Source organism: Puma concolor, chromosome C2 (genome assembly GCF_028749965.1).
Source record: "Puma concolor isolate L17-30 chromosome C2, mPumCon1.1.hap2, whole genome shotgun sequence".
In the NCBI taxonomy this organism is placed as follows: domain Eukaryota; kingdom Metazoa; phylum Chordata; class Mammalia; order Carnivora; family Felidae; genus Puma; species Puma concolor.
The window spans coordinates 5,757,391-5,773,784 of record NC_141675.1 but is presented as its reverse complement, the minus strand read 5'-3'; the positions used below and the strand labels follow the sequence as shown (position 1 = coordinate 5,773,784).

At 47.2% G+C, this 16,394-nt stretch overlaps 1 protein-coding gene across 2 annotated transcripts in view; it reads right to left on the bottom strand.

Moving 5' to 3' along the window:
- Positions 1-16,394, bottom strand: part of ITGA9 (integrin subunit alpha 9) — a 344,865-nt gene that overhangs the window by 124,566 nt on the left and 203,905 nt on the right. For both annotated transcript variants that reach the window (XM_086720437.1, XM_086720438.1), the window contains exon 18: positions 6,639-6,789. In XM_086720437.1, the coding sequence (XP_086576563.1) occupies positions 6,639-6,789 (151 nt within the window). The remainder of the gene's footprint in view (positions 1-6,638; positions 6,790-16,394) is intronic.

Genomic DNA, 16,394 nt, shown 5'->3' with positions numbered 1-16,394 from the left:
ATTCTTTGCTTCAAAGTCAGCGTCTGGGAGACCCAAACCAAGAGAGCCCTCACGCTACAGAGGGTGCTAGGTCAGGGACCCCCTCCTCGTTCTTTCTCGCCAAGCACGACCTCTTCTGTAACTCTGTGGCAAGCCACCACACCCCCTTGGGACCCAAAGGTCACCTGGGAGTACCCTTGCACTATCTTAAAGCTTACAACTGTCCATGTCCCTGTCTGTTCCCATGCGGGCCCTAACAGGCACTGACCGCCATGAAGATACGTGACCACGCACCCGGCCTCTTCTTTGAGCTTATCTGTCTGGCCACATGAAGCATTCCTGAGCGCCGGAGACCCAACCGACAAGCAACTTCAGCATAGGACAGCAGGCATCTGCATTCCTAAAACGTCCAGAGGCCACGCTGCCACTCGGAGTGCCGCTGGCCCTTAGACCCACACGGGAAAGCCTTTTTCCACCTTGCTGGATCGCTCCTGTCCCTCTTCCTCTGCCCTCTCACGGGGCTCCAGCCAGCTCTCCCCTTCACCGAATAAACTCACTCATCCATCCCAGCTCTGCGACGGCAGCACCAGCTGATATCAACTCTTCAGAGGCGGCCCATCCTCTTTCCCCAGCACTTATCTGGGAGCTTCAGGCAACCCGAGACTAGCTGGTGTAGGTCATCACGTGCTTCAGAGCAATGTCATGTCCCAGTGCTCTGGACAGCAGTCGGCCTCCGGTGCTGTTTGCTGACATGCCTCGCACCCCACTAAGCCAGGAGTTCTTCGCAAGCAGGAACCGGCCCTTACTCGTCTTTGGGTCCCCCAGCCGTTGGTACGGCCCCTGGCACTTAGCAGGTACCTAACGACTGCTGTCTGAACAAATGCGTTCCTGTTCCACGGAGGCAAGAAGAGCCGCTGTGTGCCGAGCGGCATCGCGGCGAGAAATTAAAACTCAACTTTCCCTTGACCCCACAGCCACATGGCTGTACAACTCGGGGGGGGGGGCACCACCCACGTACCTGTGGGGTAGTGTTCTGGGGGTGCCGCTCACGCAGAATCTAACCTGAATGTGACCCTGGGGCTGTGCGGTGCAGATGTGCTCCAAGCGCATCGTCTCCGTTGTTCTTTACTCTCCTTTTCCACTGTACCCCTCCCCCATCCCTATGAGACCCGGCACACGGCTTCACAGACGGCCACTACACGACCACCGCCGTGGGCTGCGCCCCGGCCAACCCGCACGTGCCAGCCAATGAGCGGCCACTGGCACACGAAGCCCCATTTTACGGAGTGTTTTCACGTTAGCTTGATGGAGGCGACAGAAAAGCCAGCAGATGGTTATCCAATGTGCATCCCACATTTTTGTAACCAGTCTTCCCTTACAGGAAAGAGCCAGCATGAATCTTTGGAAGCAGTTCTGCATTACAGAGGACAGAAGAGTCCGTGTTAGGGGAGACGTTTTGTCCAGTCTCAGAAACGAATACATCACCAACTGGGTGATGACAGAGAAGACCAGAGACCTTGGAGGCCTATGCCCTGAGCCGCCTTGTGGCTTTGGACAGAGGGAGAGCCACCCACCCACCCACCCACCCACATCACCCATGCAGCCAGGGGAGGCATCGGAGTGGAGATCTGAGGGCAGGGAAGTTCACTGAAGAAAATGGGGGCGGAGGGAATTCTAGGATAAAGGCAGCTTTGGGACTGAATTATAACTGGATTCAAGTGCATATGTGGGGCATGGCGAACACCGAGGCTGGGGAAGAGGGGAGGCAGGAAGCGGCGGCTCAGAATGGCTTCTCACCAACAGCTGAGGAGTCCAAACTCCCTTCTGAAGAATGTGAAGCAGCAACAGTGATGAGATTATGTTTCTTCCCAAATTTGTACGGTACAACTGATATTACAGTCTTAGTTTTTAAGTTAATTGTTTCAATTATGTCTTTACTGGGGCAATAAATCTTTTTTTTTTTTTTAACATTTGCTTCCTATTTTAAACGTTTGCAAAATTTGTTTTTTTCTTACTTCTACGTTTGTTTGGCCCTAACACTTTATTCGACGACTCTATTCTTGAGTGCTTTATCTGTAAGTATCCTATTTCTCAGGAATAGTTTCATGCTTATTAAAGCTTCAACAGTTATTGAAGCAGATGCTGCCTTGCTCACATTCCCTAGAACTAACCAAAGGGTTGGTCACCTGAAGCCAGTGCCCTCTGGGCCAGAGGCTTCCAACTTCTCACTGCTGGAATTGTTCATTCACCCCAGGGAGTGTGGCTCATAGCCAGAGAAGGCTGGAAGTGCCAGGGTGTTAAAGCCCTTGGAGTGATTTTCTGTGGATGAGTGGTGAGAGTTGGTGAAGAAATCTGGGGCGCCTGAGTGGCTCAGTCACTCTTGATTTTGGCTCAGGTCATGATCCTGGGGTTGTGGGATGGAGCCTTATGTCAGGCTCTGCACAGAGCATGGAACCTTCTTAAGATTCTCTCTCTCTCACTCTCTTTCTGTTTCTTTCCCTCTCTGTCCCTCTCCCCTGCTTGCATGTTTTTTTTTAAAGTTTATTTTTTTGAAGGGGGTGCAGAGAGAGGGAGAGAGACAGAAAGACACAGAATCCAAAGCAGGCTCCAGGCTCTGTGCTGTCAGCACAGAGCCTGATGCGGGGCTCGAACTCAGGAATTGTGAGATCATGACTTGAGTCAAAGTCAGAGGCTTAACGGACTCAGTCACCCAGGTGCCCCTTGTGTACTCTCTTTCTCTTTCCCTTTCTCTCTCTCTCAAAAAGAAAAAGTTGGTGGAGAAATCCTCTAGCAGCTTCCTTACCCCTGGGAGTGACTCTGAGAGCGTGTTCCACAGAGACTGTCTGAGAAGGTCTGCAGCAGGACACAGCCCAAATTCCCCATGGCTCATCAGCACACACTTTCCTAGCTTTCATCCCTTCCCCATCTAAACGCACCACTCCCACAACGTGCCTCCTGAGATCACTCCCCAAATAAACCACCTGTACCTACGTCATAGTGTCAGAGTCTGCTTTGGGGGAAATCTAAACTAGGAGAGTTAACAGACTTCATGAATTCTCACATATTCAGGGATGTCTTCATTTTGCCTTCACGAGGGAGTGCAACTTGGCTGGGTATATAATTCTTAATTGACAAGAACCTACTCTGACTTTTTAATACTGTTAAGTCTATGGAACATTGGTTTCTTTGTTTTCTGTTAGGTATCAGTAGCATCACTTTCACATTTTGAAAATTAAAAATCTCGTGAAGCTGTGTGTTGACATTAAAGTGTTCTCAGTATTTTTGCCTGGTATTTGCAGAGATCATTCAAGAGAATCAAAGATCCTTCTTTGGTATCTACTCATGTCTTCTATTCCAAGTATTCTGGACCCACTTATCTATGCTGATTCTCCAGTCTCCACCTTCTACATGTATAGTTTGCACTGTCATCCTTCTTCACTGACTTTTTTTTTCTCTGAATCCTCAGAGACCATCTCAAATATGTCCTGTACAGCAATGAATCAGATTTCCATATTACTAATTCTGCTCTTTCCTAATTACAGCACGTTTTAATTCTGCCATTGCTTTCTTGGTTTCATTATATTTCCTTATCCTATCTACAACCTTTATTTTTTTGGCCTCTCAGTTCATTCCTTTTTCATCCCAGTTTATCATTCTACTCTCTGATCTTTTGTGGTGCTCATATTTTTCTTGAATTTCATCAAGAACAAAAGTGGGTGCTCTGTAAAATTGACTTTTGTTTTCTATTAATAATCTTTCTAAAGGGTATGCTTTTCTTCTGTGTCCTGAGTTACACTCATCTTAGTTTATGTGGTAGAATCTTTTTGTAGGGTCCATGTTGGTTCTGTTAGGCCTACGTGCGGTGGGTGGGCTCTCTTGGTTCCTTTGTACCACCCATCTGGGTGCTATTAGAATCTTGCTCTGGGCTGAGTGATGCCATCTACATTTCCACGTGCAGTTGTGGTCATGGGAGAGGAATTTTTGTTTCTTTACTTTCTCCTATCACATTGAGGGTCATCTTCCCTGTTTTTCTAGACAGTCCTGCCCCCACGACAGCTACGTGCTGTCTCTGTACCCTGCCACCTTTTCACACTAATGCGTCCCACATCCAGAAGAGCCCCCGAAACCTTGTCAACTCTCTGCCAAATTGAAACCAGGGCTCCCTGTGCCAAAGCTCGTTGGGATTCGACGGAGAAGAGATAAAAATGATCGGCTATAGGAGCTAATGACATACCTGTGGCCTTCCCAGGTACACTGTCCTCACCTGACTAGAGCCCCTCATCAAGAATGCCCGGGGGGTTACTTACTACTCCTCAAGGTAGTCAGTATGATACAAGGGTGGGAATGGTGTTCTCCTGCCACTTCAAGAGGGGACGATTCTGCTGAGTGATTTATGCTCTTGGGCATTCCTCCACGTCTTTCTACCCTATCATTCAGACTAAGGCTACATTTTACAACAGCATCCCCTTACTCAGCCCTTTCCCTGCCTCATCCTGCTTCCCTCACTTCTCTCCTGCAGCATTCCTCCAATATGGCAGATGTGCCCAGATCCTATACAGTAAGGAGGGAATGGGACGATGCGTGTGAAACCCCTGGTATATAGTGGGTGGTTAATCACTGCTGTGGCCCGTCCCCCAGATAGTTACAAGACTAAAGATAAAATCACTTGTTCAGGGCAATCTCTGTGAGAGACAGTCATCACAGTATTGTTTTTCAATTTTTTTAAAAAATATTTATTTTAAGAGAGAAAGCACACAGGCACGCACACGAGCAGGGTTGGGGCAGAGAGAGAGGGAGACAGGGAGAGGGAGAGAGGGAATCCCAAGCAGGGTCCATGCTCAGCACAGAGCCTGACATGAGGCTCAATCTCACAAACTGTGAGATCGTGACCTGAGCCGAAATCAAGAGCCAGATGCTTAACAGACTGAGCCACCTAGGCGCCCCTCATCACAGCATTAAAGAGAATAAAACTAGAATGAAGTATCTACATAACAGGAATTTAAGGGTAATCCCATAGAATACTTTATGACAGAATATTATGTAGCCTCCATGCTAAAAAGAAACCTATGATGAAGGAAGTAAAGTGAGATATAGGCAGTTATACAGTTTATGAAATAATACTACCAAATCCTATATACCGAAAGAGCGGGGCCAGCTCTCAACTTTGTAGCAGACAACAGACAGAACAAAGCTTTGTCACAAGGATGACTGTGTCTATAGGCAAAAATAAGCCAAGGTACTTGGGGAGACACAGCTCTTCCTAATTCTGAGGCCGGAGAGAAATTTCTCCGGTGGGTCCTAAGTGAGAGGAACCTGCGACATAATGACCCAAGTCACCAACCACATCCTTTCAGTTACCCCAGAGAGGAGTTTTACAGATCTGTCCTTGAGTCTGCCCCTTCCCCAAATCCACCCCCTACAAGACGATGGCACAGCACAGGAAATCCTATAAGAGACATTCTGTACGGAGCCAGAGATACTAGAACCCTAGAGATACTTGGTTCTCTCTTGACTGGGCTTACCCCAGGACAACTTTAGCTTACAGAGAATGGGACGTGTGCCCTTCTCATAGTCCTTCTTGATCGCTTTTGTGACCTTCCCAACCCTGGCGTTCCTAAAAGCTATGAGGCAGCAGAGATTTGTGATAACCTCTTGTAAAGTTCTTGGAGCCCCATCACTGCAGATCTCTCTATAGCCTTCAGGTGCCCCCTAAGCTGGGCAAGGTTGGTGTAATCCTGTCAAAACTGGTGAGCTTGCCAGGATCTGTGTCTGAACAGACGTTGATTTCCCCATGGGCTTGAAGGCACGCTCAGTGCTCCTCTGTGGGCAGGGCACGGCTGTTCCTCAGAAAGTGATTTTGGTTCTGTTTAACACAGATGTCAAGGTACTGCAGGTCCATGTTGTAAACACGTTGAAAAGTGACAAGATTTGCCTTCAAAACTGCTGTCAAGAGTTAGAGCAACCACCGGGAAGGGCGAGGTCTGTCTGAGCCCACTCATTCCTATTGCCTCCTGGTGACTCGTTCTTCTTTCTTCCCATAGGTGGTTCACTGAGTTGGATTACAGGACAGGAGAGAATACCAACTGCTTTTTCCTTTCTGAGTCACTCTACTTAAACTTCAATTCATTCAAGTACATTAGTTCCTGCTGAAAAATTTACTCATTTCATGAAAGTAATTTAATTTCCTCAATTCACTCAAATATATTGTAAATAAACATGCCAAAGCTTAGGCTGACATACGTGACCCTTTCATGGAAACAGTCAAGTGCACCAGTGGTGATAACAGGCAGCGATTTGTCCTCATTTCTTATCTCGTTCCTTGCAACTACTGATGTACAACTGGAATTCTCTAGAACATGCGAGTGTTTGGAGAAGTGGTGAGACAAAACAGGAGGGGGAGGGTTCCACGAGACAAAATGGATGGGGGGCAGTGTTAGATATGGATATCGCTCCAGCACCCTGTAGGTATCTATGGTTTCTTCTTTGGCCGCACCAACGCACCTTCTAAGTCCAGGAGGAGGAAAAATCCCCAGAGTTCCAAATGATGCCCCACATAATGAAACAGGCTTTGCAGAACCACTGCATGTTCCAAGCTGTGATGAAAGTCAGAGAACGCACCAGACGGAACAAAGGCTCCCTTTTGGGGGTGCCTTCCTTACCTTCTGCCACATGTTGATAAAGAAGAGCTCGCGGGAAACATTGAAGGACACGTTGGCATCGTAGGCGTCGTCCCCAAGGTTTGAGATGGAGATGTTTAGGGAGATATTCTTCACAGCTCCCAAAGCTAGGTATGGGGTTTTCTCATCCACACTGCAATGAGCAATAAACAGCAATGAATGCCCTGAAGCTTTCATAACATATGAGGCATCAGAGGGTAGCTGAGGGTTGGGGGCAGAAACTCCACTGGGGTCAGAAGTATAAGTTCCAGGAAACTCATTCACTGGCCATGCATTCGTGGGTAAGCAGTTAGCTCCCATGGACCTCGGTTTCCTCATCTAACAGCCTAACTTGCTAGGCTTTTCTGGGGCTCACATCAAACTCAGAAAATCATAAGACATTTAATACCCTGGACATGGAATTCGGTCATGTATTCATTCAAGTATTTTTGAGCACCTACTAAATGCCAATCACTACTACTGTATGTGCTAGAAGAAAGAACAGTGGACAAGAGGTCTTGCCTTCGTGTGGCTTTAGGGAAACAGAAAACATGCACAATGTAGCAAATGTAGAGCATGGTCAGAACATGGAGAAAATTCACAGAGAGTATGAAGGGTGGAGAACGTCAGATTGGAAGGGAGAGTGGGTTGTGATTTCAAATAGGGTAGTTGGGGAAGGCTCACTGGTGAGGTGACCTCTGAGTAGAAACCTGAAGGCATAAAAGGAGCAAGATACATAGACATCTGGGAACTAGCAAGGGAAAGTCGGGCCTGGCATGTTCAAGACATGCCAAGGAGGCCAGAGTGGCTAAGAGGAGTGAGCAAAGGGGTGTGGGGAAGGAAATGGGCTCAGAGAGATGAAGGGAGTGGGGGCAGGCAGAGCATATGGGGCACTGTGGGACCGTCACAAGGACCTTGGTTTGACTCTGAGAGGAAGCTCCTGCAGGGCTCTGAGCAGAGGAGTGGTGTGACCCGACTTCCACATTTGAAGGCTCACACTGGCTGTGATGTGAACGGTCCGTGGAGTATGTGGTCAGGGGTGAGCAGGGAGCCTGGTTAGGGAGCTCTCGCAATAAACCAGGTGGCAGCTCAGACCACAGTGGTAGAAGCTGAGGTTGTGAGAAGAGGTCGTGTCCTGGATGTGTTTCCATGGTTATGGCCAACAGACTGTGCTCACAGATTGATTGGATGAGGGGTATTAGGGAAAGAGAGGCGTCGAGGATGGCTGCAAGGATTTTAGGTTCAACACGTGGAAGGGAAGAACTGTCATTCATTGACATGGGAAAGGCCATAGGTGTAGAAGGTTCGGCAGAAAAAATCCAAAATGACCATTGGATCTTTAAGAAGAGGTGTTGGACAGCTGGATGCATACATCTAGAAGGAGGGTCTAGGCCGGGGATACACATTTGGGATGGACTGGATACGATCACTGGGGAATGAGTGTAGACAGAGAAGAGGTCTCACACGTGGGAACTGCAGATGGGGAGGAGCCACCCAGGTGAAGAAAAAGCATGACAAGGGAGGTAGGAGGAAAAGCAAGAGAGATGGTCTCTCTGTGGCCACAGAAGACATGTTTCGGCTGTTTCGTCAAATGTTGGCAGATAGGCCAAAATAACATGAAGAAGTAGGATTGGCCACCGGAATTAGCCACCTGAAGCTCACTGGTGATCTCAGTAAGAGCTGCTTGAGTGGAGTGATAGGGATGGAAGCCTGGAATTGGCTTAAGTGTCGGAATAGCCGAACAGATGGAAACAGTGAGAATACTCAACCATTTGGAGTTGGTTTCCTGTAATGGGGAGCAGAGCAATGGGATGAGGGCTGGGGGTGGGGAGTGGGCGCAAGGGAATCGTCATCTTTTTCAAGATGGAAACTATGGTCGCACATTTGCACGATAAAGGGAAGGGACACACCACAGAGGGGACAGTTGCTGGATGGCCTGGTGAACAAATGGAGGGGCTGGGACCAGATGGGACCAGGTGAGAAACCAGCCCATGGCACAGATGCGTTAGTAGACGGGTGTTAGAAACAAAGTGGAGGCTCCTTTGTGATTACGTCCATTTTGCACGGAAACAGAAGTAGAGTCAAAGACTGGGAAGGGAGAGGAGGAGGAGGGAATGTTTGAGGGGCGAAGAGGAGGGGGGAAATGGCAGCCCTGGCAAGTGGGGGAGCGAGTGGGCCGTCGGTGGGACGACAAGGGGACGAGGACAATACGGAGTGGCGGACTATCATGTGATGCGCACTGTGGACAAAGTAAATTCACCCCGGTAGCCAATCTCTGGCCAACCACTTAAGGGATGACGTGATTAAGCTCACGCGGGTTCGTGTAATGGACAGTTGGTATTTTGGGCTGCTCAGCAAAATAATAATAACAATAATAAATAGTAATGTAAATGTATGACTTAATAATACAAAATACAATATAACATAATAATAATTAAATGACACCTTCCTGTTTGGGAGGAATCTCAAGATAGATGGGAAGGGCACATCAGAAGAAAAGGGGCGGTCCCTCCCATTCTCCCCCTCTTGATAGCTAAAGGGTGGGCACCTGACTGTATGCAGTCATGTGGCCTCAGTATGCACAGATGCTCCCAGCCAGGGCCAGGAATTTTGAGGGGTTCTCAAAGACAGCCACCAGGGCCCTCTGAGATCATCTGAGGTGGCTCCTGAGATGCTGAGGTGGCATCCTGAGCTAAGCCTTATCTCCCCTGTTTCCTGTCCCCATTGGTTCTGCAGGCTTCCTGCCTATGCTCCGAACTGGCCCATAGCCTTCCAATAAATTCCTTTTCTGCATAACCAGCACATGTTTATTGTTGTTTGTAAGCATTAATATGGTGAACATAGCATGAAGGAGAAGAGAAAGATCCAAAATCTCAGTAGGCTATAATACTTTGAGGTACAGACTTTTGTGGAGAGCAATCCTCATTACCCAGCCATGAGGACAAGGCCTCACTTTCCTGCATCAGCAAGAATTAACATGTGCACCGAGAGATCTGATGGCCTTGCTTTTGGAAGCACGAGCTTTAAGGATCCAAACAAGATGTGGAAAATTAACTCGGAAAAAAAGCTTCAAATTCTTGAGTGGCCTCCAATAAATTAAGACCCTGACCTGAAGCTATTGCAGCAATGATTTATTATTGTTGGCCATTTTAATTTTTAACGATTGATGGGTTATTTCTGTCCTCCTGTTTGCTTTTGTGAGATTACAGAAGTAATCCTCAGGCCTTGAGGAGTTATGAGGGACTGATAAGCTTGCTTTCTCTCGAGAAGGAATTGCATACGCACTCACAGGTAGCCCAGTCGCCTCAGAAAGTAGCCAGTTTCCAAATGGAACACAGAGAAACAATATAGAAAAGCACAGGACCGTGGGGGCAAGGAGCTGCCTCCTCGTTCCCATTTTGTTGTTTGTGATCAGCCTCCTTTCCTCACGTGTAAATGGCAAGAGATCAGGCCTGGGCTGTCTCACCTTCTCCAGCCCCTGGAGCCTGGGCCTCTGTCACTTAATCAGGCGAGCAAGGTCGTCCCTGGGCTTCCAGTCAAGTGATTCTAACATGGCTCCATGATGAAGGGAAGCCAGGCACCTTCCAGGGTGGAATGTGAACTCAGACTTCTTTAAAAAGGGGAGCCTGAAAGCTGGTTTTGCTCTTTCTCCACAGCTGAAAACCTATGTATAAAATAGTACGTCTCTGCTTCCAAAACTATTCTTAGAAATGAAATGAAATGAAATGTAATTTGCCTGGTGTTGGGTGCTTTGAAACATGTCAACTTTCTGAAACCTTACAACGCTGCGAGCGAGTGGTTCCTGACGTTAGTCCCATTTTTAGAAGTGAGGAAATTGAGAAGCAGAGATAGAGGCTGGCCGAGGAGCTGTGCTGGGCTTTGAACACAGCACCTCCTAGGCCTTCAAAGCCCGCCCCCCTCCACTGCAAGCCCCTTCTGATCTCTCTCCTGGGGGAGAATAAATCTCCCTATTATAAACCCCTCCAGCCCATGTGCTCTGTCAGTCCTTCACAGCACTTACCAAGGTTGGAATGACATATTTATTTGTGTGGCTATTTGATTAAGAAATCTCTCTTCCCAATTAAAATCTAAGCCCCAGAAGGCAAGGACCCTGGTCTGGTTTTGGTCATCAGTGAAGTCCTCGAGACTCAAGACTTGTGCCTGGCACATAGCAGGTGTCCAGTGAACCCTTATGGAATTGATGAATGAATGGAAATGCCCAACGTTCCCACAAGAGCTCAACAGCTCAATCTTTGTATTTTACAGTTGAAGATGAGCCCCCCTACCCCAAAGGGGAACCCACTTTGGTCAAGGTCACAGAGCCATGCAGTGGCTGAGCTAGCACTAATGCCCAGTTCCCTTTGACATGAAGGTTGTCTGAGCCACAGCTCTTACATAAACTCCATCTCAGTCGGGAAGGGCTTTGGCAAGAAATGGCTTTTGATGGTGTCTAACAAGGACAGAACTCCATGAAGACCAACCCCTTTGACAGGACTGAAGGAGTAAGACAATCGAGCACAGGGTTTTTGCCAAACATCCCATGGGTGCTTAGTTACTAAAGAACCACCCTTCTTATTTTCAGGAAATCTTATTCCCTGAGAAATTTTCCCATGAATTCTAATTTGCTTCTGCAGTCTTTTACATGACTCATATCACTTTGTACACCAATCACTGGTGTATTCTTATGTGGAAAGTGTTACTAATAATAGTCAACATATGACACAAATCGTACAGTTTCTATAAAGCTTATCTTACAGCACATATACAGCCCAATGGAAATATACTGCTCATCTCTTATAAAAAATAACATATGTAACTGCTCTAATACATCTTGCAGCACCTTGGGCTTATATTTAAGTTTAGCATTGATTTGATGTTACTGCTGCCATCTCGGTAGCTGTGTGGTGCCCAAGAGTCACTGTGGAACCTGTTCTCTGACCTCACTCATCACCATACGGTAAGAGTGAGTGCCACACGACGCTTAATCTCAGGATCTTGAGTTTGAGTCCCATGTTGGGCATGGAGCCTACTTAAAAAAAAAATAAGAGTGCATCCCATTCCAAATTCCTTATTGGGTAAATGCAATACATTTCCATATCAGTCATCATATACTGAATGACTAAGGCCACTGAGGTAAATGCTTTCCCCCTCTACCATCAAGCAAACAATTTTATGCAAGTAATTTTTTGAGAAGGTGCTAAGGGAAGAAACCAAAGTAGCTTAAGGGTGTTTAATTATTAATTATCCACTGTATCATTTTAGATTTTCCTTAAGTCTTAAAGATAAAAGCTGTGACCTTATTTAAATATTTGTGGTTATAATCTACCTTCCATAAAATGCCTTACATAAAATGTAGTACTTTCATTTTCTTTTACTGCTAGCTTCAATCTAGCCTGAGTAAAGGATGTTAATGTGGGAGTTAATCAAGTGCATTCTAGTCAACTGCACTTAAGTTTTAAAAACCTGTTACATCATTACCCTTACTGATCATGTACTTGCCACCCACAGCTATAGTTAATAATGACAACCAGGATAATAGTATAGGGCAGCCAAGTCCATCCATTTTTAATTCCTGCCTTCACTCTTTCATCCACTTCCCTCCCTCCCTTTCTTCTAACCATCCATCCATCCATCTGTCCATCCATCCCTCCACCCACAATTTTTTTTAAGACTATATTCTCAACATAGGCATCAGGGTACAGGTCCCAGACCCCAAGGAGTTCTCAGTCTAATAGAGGGGACAAACACATAAGACATGAGTTAACATCAACACGTGTGAAGTGCTGACCCAAAAACCTTCCTAGGAGGTCCCCTATGCGATGAGAGTACAAAGAAGGGATTCTTCAGGTCAGTGAGGGGAGGGGAGGGGAGGGTGGGGGTATTTGGCAAAGTATTACTGAGGAGGCAAACGAACCATGAGTCCTACAGCAATGGCAAGACAGCTCCTCCAACAAAACTGTTGCTAAGCTTGATTATACAGACACACACACATGCGTGCACACACACACACGGAATCCTTAGTTTTCCACTCATGGAAATCATATTAAGAAGGGCATTGTGAAGCAGATCATATTCTCCCATAGGAGAAATGTCAAAACTGGGGGCGGCATTCCTGAGTAAGGATTCAGCGTCCAACAAATCACAGATATCCTCAACAATGTGTCATAAAAGCACGGATATAAATTATAGCCACTGCAACTTATAATCACAGACAATGCTTCCTATTCTTACAAATGGGTAGACATCATAAAATCAGAAATGGAATTTGACAGCTGGATGGGGACTTGCTTGAGTCATCATTTTGCAGAGAGGCCAGAGAGTGAACCACGTCCCTGCGGCCACTCAGCAGACAGCGGCGAAGCCAGGCAGCCCTCCCAACTCCCGTGGGAGGTCTGGTGTTCCTCCCTGTGTTCTCAGTGCTCCTAAAGTAGAGTAAAATGTGATTAAACAGACTAAGATTCACATGAAGCTTCTTTGGCTATGATAAGATGAGCAATGAAATTGTGTTTGCCTTGTTGGCATCTAGAATATTTAGACTCTCGGGAGGTATCATCTCTTTACAAAAGCTCTCCGAGGTGCTTAGTTTCCTCTAGACAGTGTCCTTGAAATTGGAAATGATTGTGGATGCCTTTAGCAGCTCCTGTGGGCAACCTCCTCCTTGGCACTTTGTTGACAACTATCAAGAGGTTTTCAACTATAAGTGCTTAACATCACAAACGTGAAAAAACCATAAAGCCGCTGGTGTGGGTTTTTTTGCTCATCTGAAGTCTTCCTAGAAGGGATATGTGCAAAAGTACCAGACAAACTGATTACGACGTGAAGGACATATACCACAAAGCTGAGAAGATGAGTCATGCCAAAGATACAGGTGCAGAATAAGGTGCAAAAAAAAAAAAAAAAAAAAAAATTCCAAGTAAAGGAATCACTGTAGGACTGTAGTTACCATAAGACATTCCTGAGAGAGGTAGGAATTGAGCCACGTCTTAAAGGATGAGGAGCACATGGGTGGAAACAGGAAGTAGATTTCAGACATAGAAGGAAATAAATAACAGATAAAAGGATGGACGTGACTCTGAAATAATATGGAAAGGAGCAAGAAAAGGGCATCCTTAACAGTAAGGTAAGTGAGAAGCACGTAGGATATAGACGAGGCATCCAGAGTCCCATGAATCTCGAATGTCACAGTTTGGGGTTGATCTTCTAGGCCAGTGAACCTAATCATGTAATCTTGAGTCACCAGTGTCAGGTAGTGCCGTAAGTAATTAATTAACAAATAATAGGGCACCAAGGTGAAAGTATTGTAGCCTATTGGCTATGGGTGGTTCTCCCCTTGTCCCTGGGGTCTCACCACTGTGGCCTGCACAGACTGCAATTCCATCTGCCAGCCTCCCCATCTTTTGCTGGAGGACTTTCCTCTGCAGGCTGGCAGAGTGCCAAAGAATAGGGTCCTAAAGGCCCATAGCAGCTCTCGACCAATGACTGATGGCGGCCGGTGTGCAATGACCTCAGCCCCCTTGCCTACTGGGTGCGACAACTCCAAAGTACGTGTTCTAAGCCTGTGCTGTCCCCCGTGGTAGCCACTGGTCACATGTGGCTTCTGAGCACTTGAAATGCAGCAGCTCTGAATCAGGTGTAAAACTCACATCAGATTTCTAAGACTTAGCACAATAAAATAAAGAAAAGGATGTAAAGAACTTAACGGTCATTTTCATATTAATTACAAGCTTAAATGATTTTTTTTTAATTTTAATTAATTTTTTTTTCAACGTTTATTTATTTTTGGGACAGAGAGAGACAGAGCATGAACGGGGGAGGGGCAGAGAGAGAGGGAGACACAGAATCGGAAACAGGCTCCAGGCTCTGAGCCATCAGCCCAGAGCCTGTCGCAGGGCTCGAACTCACGGACAGCGAGATCGTGACCTGGCTGAAGTCGGACGCTTAACCGACTGCGCCACCCAGGCGCCCCTTAAATGATTTTTTAAATATGTTAAATAACATTTTTTTCCCATGCATTTGTTTCACTTGAATTTTTCAGTGTGGCTGCCAGAAAATTCTACATTGCATAGGTGGCCTGCATTCTGTCTCTACTGGTCAGGACTGTTCCAGACTTTCAGTAAATTCTATGTATTTTACTTTCAACCGTATGGTTGGTTTATGATTTATCCTCGGTGGTACATATTTGTTCATGTTGCTTGTCAAGTAGAGGTTTGGGGAAAATAAAGTACACGGGTAAAAATAAAATTCTCAAAAAAATAAAATTGATGATATTTAGCTCCTAAAATTCACTTGCTTATAAAATGCTGTTAATAAATATTATGAAATGTCAAAAAAGAAAAAGCGTTCCACCACGTGTGCTTTTTTTCCCCCACAGAGTAATTTTGTGGGCTGCCCACCGTTGTCCACTGTGCAGGTAAGCCTTTCTGGTTACATGTCACTTGGTGGGAGAAAAGGAAGCCAGCACGTGGACCTCAGCAATCAGGAATGTCTTAGCCCGACTCTGTCAGAAGCAGACCCTGACGCAAGTCTGAGAAGGAGTCACTTATTCCTGAGGTGGTCCCCGAAAACACCGGTAGGGACAAGATGGACTGAGACGTGCAGGGACAGGCAACCAAAAATGGGCGTGACATCAAGTCCGTCACCTCTGTGGGCACCGGCAGCTTCGTCTTGCCGGGGTTTCCGGGGACTTACAGAATGTGCGCCTCAGAAGATCCCAACTGCGAGGGGAGGGAGGTATTTGCATGTGACTCCGGTCAACCACTGGTCAGAGGCTGCTGCTGGGGGGGACGGTCCGTCCCCAGCGCCTCGGCCTGCTACCTGGCGGGCAGAGCAGGCCAACACACGGTTGCAAGAGCTGTTACGCAGGGCCTGCTGGGGGGTCTTCTCCAGCTTTAGGGGTGGAAGCGTGACCCAGCGATCTGTCGCTGGCAGATCGGCTCAGTTGATCCTCTCTGCCCTGCAAGTCTGGAAGGGACACAAGGCCTGGAGAAACCCCAGCCCACCCCTTGCAATACCTCCTGCTCACTTCCCTTCTGGAGCAACTGTCAGGAGGATCCATCTCAGGTGCCTGAGTCTCCACTGTGGCTCCAGCCCACTCAGGCCTCAGTCCTGCCGAACGTGGTATGGGTGAACGAACACACCCGTTCCCCGGGCTGGCCGCCGGTGGGTTACAGCAGGGGCACCGGACTAGTCGTCCGTGACTGGCAACTGCTCTTAAGGGTAAACACGCCGATTCTCTAAAGGTTGTTAACTGTTCTGAATACTGCCCCTGCCCCAAACCAGTGCACATTAAAGTAAGACAAAAGGACACCACCCTTGCTAAGTCTGAGGGGTATATATTCCGGAGCTAACTTAGTGCAATCACTTTGGAAAGAATGACCCGCGATCAATCCGAGAAGGTCTAGACGACAACAAACGTAAGTTTCTGAGCCCATCTCTGCAGGCGTGTGCTCTGTAAGGGACCTCCCTCAGCTTCCCAGCCTGGGGAGCCAGACGCTGATTCTGCCAAGGCCCAATACTGGTGGTCACGGCATTTTGCCCCAGAATGTCATTACGGTGTTCATGCCTCAGCCTCTGTTCACCTTTCGGGGCTGAGACCTGTCACAGTCAAGCCTACTGCTGCTTCTGAGGGTGATTCCAAAGCCCCCCTGAATTCGTTAACGCAAGCGTTTGCATTCAAAGAGCCAGACCCGAGGCCTCTCCTCTGTGATACCAGACTCTTGATCCCTCTCTCTCAGCCTGTAGTAAGTTGGAGAAGCCACT